The 10605-nt window shown below is 43.0% G+C and overlaps 1 protein-coding gene across 1 annotated transcript in view; it reads left to right on the forward strand.

Annotated features, from left to right (window-relative positions):
* Positions 1-10605, forward strand: part of NEK1 (NIMA related kinase 1) — a 54056-nt gene that overhangs the window by 33650 nt on the left and 9801 nt on the right. The window contains exons 23-29 of the mRNA XM_015416237.1: positions 909-977; positions 1060-1291; positions 3097-3249; positions 4013-4180; positions 4596-4716; positions 4836-4939; positions 7014-7231. Coding sequence (XP_015271723.1) covers positions 909-977; positions 1060-1291; positions 3097-3249; positions 4013-4180; positions 4596-4716; positions 4836-4939; positions 7014-7231 — 1065 coding nt within the window. The remainder of the gene's footprint in view (positions 1-908; positions 978-1059; positions 1292-3096; positions 3250-4012; positions 4181-4595; positions 4717-4835; positions 4940-7013; positions 7232-10605) is intronic.

Here is a 10605-nt window from a genome sequence, read left to right on the forward strand (position 1 = left end):
AAAATTTGGTCCATGTATGTGTACTCAATTTTACTGTTTCCCCAAGAAGTGGCAAAGTTCCCACAGTCAGTATCTAAGTTTGTACCTGTACTAAGATAACACAGGAGATGGAACAGAGCGGGGTGGGGGGGATCTAATGGGGTGTCCGCCACCTCAATCAATTACAGGCCCTGCGGAATGGTAGCAAATTTCACAGGGCCCTGATCTCAGTTGGAAGACTGTTCCACCAGGCTGGAGCCAGAACCAAATAGGCCATGGTTCTGGTTGAGGCTAAGCAGACATCCCTCGGGCTGGGGACCACCAGTAGGTGTTGATCTAAAGAATGTGAAGCTCTTTGGGGGACATAGCAGGAGAGACGGTCCTGCAGATATGATGGTCCTAGATCGCACTGGGTTTTAAAGGTTAATACCAGAACCTTGAACTTGTGGTAGTCAACTGGAAGCCAATGCAGCTGGTGGAGCACAGGTTGTATATGTGCTCATCCTGAGGTCCCAGTGAGAACAAGCACAGCTGGATTTTGAACCTACTGGAGTTTCCAGATCAGTTTCTTTCAAGGGTAGCCTCATGTAGAGTGAGTTACAGCAGTCCAGCCTGGAGGTGATCAGTGCATGGATCGCTGTGGCTAAGTCACTGGGAGAAAGATAGGGAGCCAGTTGCGGGACCTGCCGAAGATGGTAGAAGGCAGATCTGGCAACATTCGTGACCTGGGCCTCCATTGAAAGTGAGGTTTCCAGGATCATGCCAGGCTCCTCACCGTTGGCATTGGCATTAACAGCATCAAATAATAATAATAATGTCAAAACATGCTGTTTGCAGCTGTTAATGGCCAATATTGTTTCCCTCTGTTCTTATTTCTAGTCATTTACTTAATTAACATAATAATTCAGATTGTCTCATCTCTCCTTTAGTTAAAGGATGCAAATGCTGTTATTTCTCAGGAACCTTCGGCAGAACTAGAACCTGATGTGTCTGTTCAGGTAAGCTCAGTGATTTGGACTTTATTTCTGTTCTTTTCCTTAGAGTTTAATTTTAAAATGGATTATTTCCTCCCTGTGTCAGAGCAAGCGAGAAATACTCCGAAGACTGAATCAAAACTTTAAAGCTCAAGAAGATGTGAAAGAGCACAATGAGCCCCAATGCAGTGATGAAGTAGTGGTGGCTGATGGAAGTAACCAGCCTCAAGAAGAGAAGTGTTTGATTTTAGCAGATCGCAAGAAGTGGGAGGCAGGGGCTCAACTTGTGGTTCCTCTAACTCAGTTAACAATGGAAGGATCCTTCTCAGGGACAGATGGTAAAAAATTCTTTTAAAGTGTTTTGTGCCAATGATCTTTTGTACCAAACCAGTTTTATTAACTATATCAGGTCCTCCTAACCTGGATGCCCACTTATTGAATTATTTATCTTGCCTTGAATTAAGGCCTTCAAAGAGCTGTAGATACAGACTACTAAATTTGGAAGCTTGGCTAGATCTGATTTTCTGTCCCCTCTGTTCAGAGGCTGGGGCTCCACACAAATCCCTGTTTTCTCCATCATTTGTTTTACACAAAGCCCAAGGAAGCAACAGTATATCACAACTGGGAGAAAGTAAAGTGCAGATGTATCCATGATATCGAACATTCAACTGTTCGTAATTCAGGACTTGATTATATATTGACATCCTTTGTGTGGAGTGTGGGTTTTTGGTAACAGATTTATCCCCACCTGAGAGCCCAACTGCTTTGATAAATCTTGAATTTGTCTGCCATATTATACACCATTTAGTGTTGTACAGACTAGCTTCCTCTAGACACCATTTACATTTCTGCTCATCTGGCTACTTGCTACCTCTTTGTGTCTGAAGATGCTACCGTACTTATATTTTTGAAGAAGAGGAGATTGGATTTATACCCCGCCCTTCACTCGGAGTCTCAGAGCAGCTTACAAACTCCTTTCCCTTCCCCTCCCCACAAGAGATGCCCTGTGAGGTAGGTGGGGCTGAGAGAACTCTTTCAAGAACTGCCCTTTCAAGGACAGCTCTTGTCAGAACTACGGCTTACCCAAGGTCATCCAGCAGCTGCAAGTGGAGGAGTGGGGAATCAAACCCGGTTCTCCCAGATTAGAGTCTGCACACTTAACCACTTCACCAAACTGTATTAATGTTCCCCACATAAAATGGATTGATCTTGATTTTAGTCAACACTTTGTACCAACACTTCCTTCCCCAGACAGTTTGTTTTGTGTGTGGGCTTTCTTTGTTTTTCCATTTTACTAAGGCGAGAACAATAAGCATGGTTAATTCACAGTAAGTTACTGTTGAGTTCTCTTTAACATTTCTCTGCTGTCAAACACATTTTGAGGCAGAGAAAGTGAGGAAAGGAAAATGTAACTGCTGGTAGCTTTTACTTTCCTGTTACCTGATTTTGAATCTCGCATTAATCAGTTCAGTGTTTTTTCGAAGATTATTTTCTGTGAATGCAACCCTTCTTTTTTTTTTTTAACTTGCCCAAATGGGCAAAGTTTATTAGTGTTTTTTTAAGGATTACACAAGACAACAAAGAAAAGAGCAATACATTTTTAAAATACCTAGACATTGTCTCGCTCACAACATCTTTAGATAGATAGTTCCCTTTTCCCCCTTGTTTAGCTTTATATTCCACAACCAATATCATTAAAGTTCTATTCCCAGTATATAGTTCAATTTTCTATATCTTATCTGCTATATTTTATTTTATCTATACTACAGTATTATTAATCAGTTTTATAATCATAAAAATAGGAAGGGAAAGAAGCGAAGTTTCAACAGTTTAACAGTTCTAATTTGGGCATTGAATGCAACCCTTAATGTAGATGCATTTGTACTGTCTGAAAACATTTGTGTTAGTAAAAACTGGTATTTGCATTAGTATTTTATAAACGCATTTACCAGTTATTTGCTCTCACATTTTAAAGATGAAGGAAATTGGGCAAGGGCTTCATATCTGCAAGTATTTAAAAAAATAACTTGGTGGAGGAAGTTCTTTATTTACAAGTGGTTTTTTCTTTGCTCATAAAAAATGAAAAAAGTACTTGACAGTTTTTAGACAGTTTTGTGCTAATTTGTTAAATATTTTCCTACAGCACAAACAATTGGGGAAGTGATTAAGCTAGATGTTGCTGATCCTCAGCGAAAAGTTTGGGGCAAAAGCCCAACTAATTCAGTACTGAAGATACTAGGAGAGGCCGAGTTACAACTTCAGACTGATCTACTGGATGACTTAAGCATTGCCAATGGTAAGGAGAAATTGAAGTTACAAAGGTTAGTTATTTAAAAATTGCATAGGAACGTATGCTTTGCATTAACATTTTTTTTTCTGGATGTGGTTTGGATTTTTTAAATTTATTTTTGCTGGTGGAACTTAGACTAGTGTGTTTTTTGTTTGTTTTTGTTAACAGGAGAATAAATTTAACATTTGGCACAAAGCCTTTTCCACTGCACTTTAATTCTAGAATTAGAAGGCAAATCTGGTTGTCTGTTGTGCTATGAATCGGCATCTGGTATTTGTTTTCTCACTTACATTTATGATGTCATAAGCCCCCCTAAGACTGTAAGACATGAAAAGGAAAGTTCTGTGCTAAGATTTATTGTGACACAAAATTCAGCCACCACTGGAATAACTTCTAGATCATAATTTTAAGGCACATCGATTCGCTGAAGTATTTTCACCGCTTAAGCATGACATTATGCCTTTAAAAATTTAGTTCCCCCTCCCCAATATTTTTATGAAGTCTTTGAAGCCTGTCATGCGGTGTGTTTATACATTTAATACATTTATAAAACTTCCAGTTTGTCTGAGGAGGTGACAGTTGCAGTGATGGCAGATTTCTTGAGATTTACCCATGCAAAACAATCTGTTTTCAGATTCAGTGAACACTTCCCCCCGCCCATAGAGGTATTTGCTGTCTATGAAGAATTTATTAAATCTCAGCTCTTCAGCTGTTAACCTGTTTTAGAGAGAAGTTTATAAAGTGACAAGAATCTATAACTTTACTACAGAAGTACCAAAAGAAAATTTAACAGTCAAAGAGAATAGTGAACTGAGAGAAACAACTCCTGGTGGAGAGGAATCATCACCTGAAGGAGCTAATAGTGAAACAATAACAGCCAGAAGCATTCCTGCACCAGAATTCACACGCTTGTCACCCAAGCATGACCTGATGGATGGTATGTCTTTTGTTGTCTGTGTTCCATGTGTCCATGTGACTAATTAAAAATTTACACACACACCTTCTTCTGCTTAGTGAGAAACTCTAGAAATGTTATTAATGGAAGTCTGAGAGAGAAAGAGTTGTGATTTACTGTCGCTCCACTTATGACCAAAAATAACATATGCATGGCTGTGCTAACACTCATTGCACTCCTGCATGTATTGATTTTGGCCTCAGGTGTGTAGCTGCTTGCCATTTATGTGTTTGAGCATTGTTAGTCTCTACCAGTTAGAGGGTTTCCTGAATGTCCTCCCTCAAGACATGGGGTTTTGTGCCCAATAAGGGCAGGAGCCTCTCCTGAACTTTAGCATCCTGTAGGCATTAACTTGGATGCAAGAGCCCAATCCTTGTTTCTCATTTTGCCCCCTCAGAGCCTGATGATTTGGAAACTGAATTGTTGGTAGAACCGAAAGAGAATATATGCAGTGTGAATGTATTCCCTGTTGTTGAAGAAGTGTGGGTTAAAGAAAGGGAAGACGTCAAGGCAACAGTGTGAGTCAATCACCACCACCACCTGACTTTATTTCTTAGAGTTTAGAGTTACAAGTGCATTTTCACTTATGTTTGCTGTGTCCCTTAATTGTCTTCTGCCTGTGGTGATCTTTTAACAGGCCACCGGATCACACTGATAGTGACCAGTATGACAACAGTGAAGAGCCAACCTCAGAAGAAAGAGTATTTAAAAAGATGCCACTCCATGATGAAGCTTCAGTGGGTCAGCAACAGTAATTCAACCTGCTCTTGTCCATGCATAAGCTGAATTCCCCAACCCCAATTTATGTGTGATCAACATAGGGCAGACCCATATTTAAAGAGAGGTCACTCTCATGTTTAGTTTGGGCTTCTGTCAGCATGAGCCAGAACTTTATATGATCCAGGATTAAAACTATTTGGGTTATAGAGACTGGTGGAACAATTATGTTGAGTTTTGAATTTCAGCTCCACAGGAATGGAATTATGACTCAATGTTGCATCCTGTTTAGTAATTACTAGATGTGCAAAATGGGTCCACTGGTTAAAAGGAAAACTATTATATTAAAGCTCAGACTAACAAGTGTCTTCATTATACTGTTGAAGGTAGGCTTTCTCTCAAGAATTTGTGCTCTGGTGTAATGAGAAATGAATGCATTAAAAGGAAACTGAGGACCCCACTCATGAGTAATAGCAGCAGCTTGAGTGGCATAAGCTATAGAAGTGAGGAGTATTAACTATATTCAGCCTTGCTTCTTCCTGGGAATACAAGAAAAAGTAGTGGCCTACAGTCTTTCATGTTTTGCCAGCCTGATTCTGATTAATCCCTAGTGGTAATCTAAACTGGAGACAGTCTGTAAGTATAAATTCTGTGTTCCACTTGACAGAAGATCTAAACCTCAGATTGCACCAACCCTTTATGATTGGTTGCCCCATGAACAACTGCCTTGCTGAAGCTAAGCAGGCATGGATGTGGTCAGTGCTGGCTGAAACATTCCTGGCATTCCCTTGCTGAGATCGATAATAAAGGCAGCATATAGATACAACAAGCTAATGCAGGGAAATTTGTTTCCAGATAAGTGAATGTTGAATCTTCACTGTAGAATCTCGTTGCTTCAACATGCATTTGATTTTGCAGGCTACCAAATCACAGCACAACTTCCCAATTGGGTTAGGTTGTGGCATGATTCAGAGCCTTAAATGATGAAGCAATCTGATTTGGTGCTTTTGATATACCAGGTAGCTCACATCTTACCATGTAGAAGAGATAAGCAAGTTGGTTTCCATGTTATAGAAGTTGTAATATATCTCATTTTCCCAAGAGTTAGGGGATTTTGAAGAGAAGGGTAGGCTGAATCCCTCTCCACCTTTCCTAGTTGCACAATAGCATTCAGCATTCTTTTTTTATGAACTGTTACTATGATGTATATATTGTCTTTACACACCCATTGTTGCTAAATTACCAAGTGTAACATAGTAGGTTTCAGAGAATGAGCTATGACTCTGAGTGTCCTCAGATCACATTTTATCTTTGATACAAACTTGCTAAGTGGCGTTAGGCAATCCATTCTCTTTCATCGTCTGCCATATATGCAGAAGGAGGTATGGAAATCAACTATATTACAAGACTGTCATAGGGTTCACACTAAGATAATGTGTGTAAAGTCCTTTGAAAACTGAAAGTACTATGTAAGTGCTTATTATTATCATTATTATTTACTCACGGTTCCATATGCTAGCAGATCATTAATGTCTAAGTTTCATCCTATGTCATAGGCATGGTGATCTGTAGTGCTCACAAGTAACCAAATGACCCGTCCCTGAAGTCAGAAGTATAGCTTTACCATAAGATCCATTCTGACTAGCGTAGTGCCCTATGGCAAGTTGAGATGAGGGGAAATGGTTCCTCCTCCCTCTTCCACAAGTGTAGTTCCATTGAAGAAAGGGGTCAGTTTTGTCCCTTTGTCCCTCCTCACTCCAACCCACTGACCCTCATGGCTGCTTCTCTACATCGACCTGGAACCCCAGGAAGGATCATTCCAAGGGTCAGAAAGAGTTTCAGGAAAGGAGAGGAACATGGGAAACTGTATGCCTTCTACATGTGGGTGATAGGATTTTGCAGGGATTTTATTTAGACTGGTATGCCCAACATTGATTTTAATCAGCAATTTAAAATAAGGGAATCCCACGTGGAATAAGGTCTTGCTATATGTCTGATTTCTTTTGATTACTTTTGTAATTATATTTAGCATTTTTAATCAAATTTTTCTGTGGGGGGAAATATGTAATTGTTAAATTATTGCTTTTTATCATACCAGAGACTGGTCTCAGTGATTCTTTGCAACGTGAGCCCTTTTTCCAGAAGGTGGCACAGTATCAAGCAATACTAACAGCTTCCCCAGTTCTGTCTGCACAGTCTTCATTTGATGATTCTCTTCCAACAAGGTCACGTTCTGTATCACCAGAAAAGACTAGAGGCAAAAACTCACTGTTGATAGGGCTTTCTACTGGCCTCTTTGATGCAAACAATCCAAAGGCAAGTGTAAAAATCATAAAATTGTGGCATATATTAACACCATTCATAGTATACATGAAGCTTCCTTATACTTAATCAGACCCTTGGTCCATCAAAGTTGGTATTATCTGCTCACACTGGCAGCAGCTCTCCAGGGTCTCAGGTTGAGGTCTTTCACTTTATTTACTACCTGATCTTTTTACCTGAAGATGCTGGGGATTGAACCTGGGATGTTCTGCATGCCAAGTAGATGCTTTGCCACTGAGCCAAAGCCCCTATGTTCAGAAGTCTTATAACTGGAAATGGACTAATTTTTGTTGTGTGACTAGTTGAGTCATAGAAATACAATGCAAATGACAGTTGTATCAAACATTACAGTACACCTGTAAGAAAAGCACTTGTAAGAGCTAGCATAAGCCTGATGTACAGATTGTCGAATGCAAGAACTACATTAGCATAGCATGATCTTTGACATGGGATCTAGTGCGCATGCGCTGGATCGATCGGTGCTGTAGCAAGCTCTTTTAACGGATTTTCGCGCCCAGTCCCTCGGGCATGCGCAGGAACCCCACTGCGCATGCCCAGAGGGGTGGGCGCGGACATCCAGCCAGTTCCTTTCTTACCGCCGCGTTGAGTAGACCTCTTCTTCGTCGGTCCGATCGGTTCGCTGTTAGCTTTCGCCTCACAGCTCTTAGGAATTATTTCCAAACTTTCTTTTACTTTAATTTTTGGTTGTTTGTTCTTTAAAAACAGTTTAAAAAAACCCAAACCTTTGATTTCTGCTGAGGGGGAGTTTACCTCAGGCCTTCGGGCTACCCCCCCCTCAAACGTTCCCTCTTCTTTTTCGCTTCTTTTATGGAGAAGAAGTGGGGATTTTTCAACAGGTGCAAGGGTTGAGGCAGCAAACTGGCTCCTCCTGACTGTCACACCCTCTGCATTTTTTGCCTCGGAGAGTCTCACCAGCCAGAGTCCTGTCGTCACTGTGCGTGTTTCTCCAATCAAACGCAAAAAAAGCGTGCTGAGCACCTTAAAGTGGCGCTGCTTGAATCGGCCCTTGCTCCTGCCTCAGTGATGGAGGAGAGACCGTCTACATCGACGGCTCTGATATCAAGGCCTGCCTCCGATGTCGACCACCCGACGTGGCTCTGATATCAAGTCCTGCCTCCCGATGTCGACCGCCCGACGCTGAAGCTCCCGACATCGAAGGCATAATCGTCCGCTTCCACGCCAGTCAAAAAGAAGGCTAAGGCAAGTAAGGATCATAAGTCCGCGAAAAAGGGTACCTCCAAGTCCCTGAAGGCGGCAAAGAAGGGGAAGGAAGCGGTGTCTGCACTGGGTGATGCCCCTAAAGTGCCTCCCACTCCAACGGCAGTATTGATATTGGAGGCCCAAGTCCCTCCACCGATACCGACCATCCAACTATTGGATTCCCCCATCCAACAAATGGAGTGTTCTTACTCCGACATCGAAACGGTAGAGCTCCTAAGTCATCAAATGGATGCAGAGCCTTCTCCGTCTCCTTCCCCATCGTCGACATCGACGGTATCGGAAGCTCCCGACATTGATCCACGTTGGTACCTATATACTTCATGCGACGCGCAGCGTCACCCTCCACGTTTGGTCACTCAATCTGTCAATATCGACAACCAAGACTACAGGGAAGGCTCTCGCAGACAGGGTACTGCTTTGTCTCCAAGACGTTCACGGTCCAGAAGTCGCTCCCCAAGAGTCTTCCTGCCCCCTCCACCACCAATGTCGTGGAATAAACGACAGTTGAGGTACTTGTACGGGGCTTATCCACCATCCATGCCGTGGTTGACTCTGGCGGGCTATTCTGATTGGGATCGTTATTCGTCCCACTCTGTTCATAGGTCGAGATTGCCCCACAAGTCGAGACCTTCAGCATCTCTGTCACGTCCTCCTGTAGTCGATCCTTCCCACCATACTCTGGAACCAAGTCGTCCTCTGAACCCTCCGGTCACTCTAACCTTGGTCGTCGTCCAAACTAAACCCATAACTTGTCAACAGGACACTTCGGTCCAAACACCACAACAAGACTCCTCTGACTTCATAGAAGAGGACTCAGATACGGAGGCTTCTGAGGCTCATACCTCTCCTGACCATACCTCTCCCAACCAGGGTGTCGCTGAGGACTTACCCGTATCCCCATCTGACAACCTTACATCTTACACAGATCAAGTCAAAAGAATGGCCCACTCTTTAGGCCTCTCTGTTGTCCAGCAACATCCACAGGCAACGGACGCAGTTTATGATATAGTTCAGCTAGATACCTCTTCCACCTTGGCACTGTCCATGTCTTCAGTCCTTCTGCAGGCAGCAAAGACACCATGGCTAAAACCTTCGTCTGCTCCTGTGTCCACAAGGCGACTGGACCATATGTACAGGGTACAAGAGGCAGATGCCGAATTTCTATTCTCACACCCTCAGCCAAACTCTATGGGGATTACATCTTCCTCCAAATCCAAGAGGACGCATTCCGCTCCTTCTGACAAGGAAGGAAAGAAAATAGATGCCTTCGGTAGGCGCTTCTACTCCACGGGAGCATTGGGAGTCAAGGCCACTAACTACCTGGCCTGTATGAACCGGTATCAATACACTCTCTGGGAACGGTTCTCAGACCTCCTCAGCCACCTCCCTGACGACAAACTTCAAGCAGCCAGAGTCATACAAAAAGAGGGCATGGTGTTGGCAAAACAACAGCTCAACACTACTGAACATGTCCTCAAGGCATCTTCCAGAACGATGGCTTCTGCAATAGCTCTCAGAAGACATTCCTGGCTCCGCAACACTAATCTCCCGATAGATACTAGATCTTATGTGGAAGATCTCCCTTTCAATGGCCTGGGGCTTTTCAATGCTACCACTGATTCTACTCTACAAGAGTTAGATAAAAGCATAAAGGCGTCTCGAGCTCTAGGAGTCTCTTCCTTTGCAAAACAACAATACCAGCCCTGCACCTGGTCGAAGTCCTGGCAGAGGCGTACCTCAACTCATCAGTCTCCAGACACACGATGGAGACCACGAATGTCTTCGGGAGGCCAAAGACCCGCCTTTCAGAAACCAAAATTCGGTTCCGGACAACAAGCTTCCCGCACCAAACAGTCCAAACCCTCCAAGCAAGGTTTTTGACTGCCCTGTCACTGAGTCAGCTCCTACCCATCTGTTTCCCGTTCTTCATGCTTGGCAACTCATCACCTCGGATGAGTGGGTGCTTTCCATCTTGACCCGAGGCTACAAAATTCAGTTCCACGAGAACCCCAATACTCCTGTCATCATCTCCACGCCCCCTTCCCCACCTCTCCTCGAGGAGGTTTCTGTCCTTCTGCAGAAGGGAGCCATCGAACATGTTTCACCACACCTCCAAGGGATGGGAT

Source organism: Gekko japonicus, unplaced genomic scaffold (genome assembly GCF_001447785.1).
Source record: "Gekko japonicus isolate JY-2015 unplaced genomic scaffold, Gekko_japonicus_V1.1 scaffold593, whole genome shotgun sequence".
In the NCBI taxonomy this organism is placed as follows: domain Eukaryota; kingdom Metazoa; phylum Chordata; class Lepidosauria; order Squamata; family Gekkonidae; genus Gekko; species Gekko japonicus.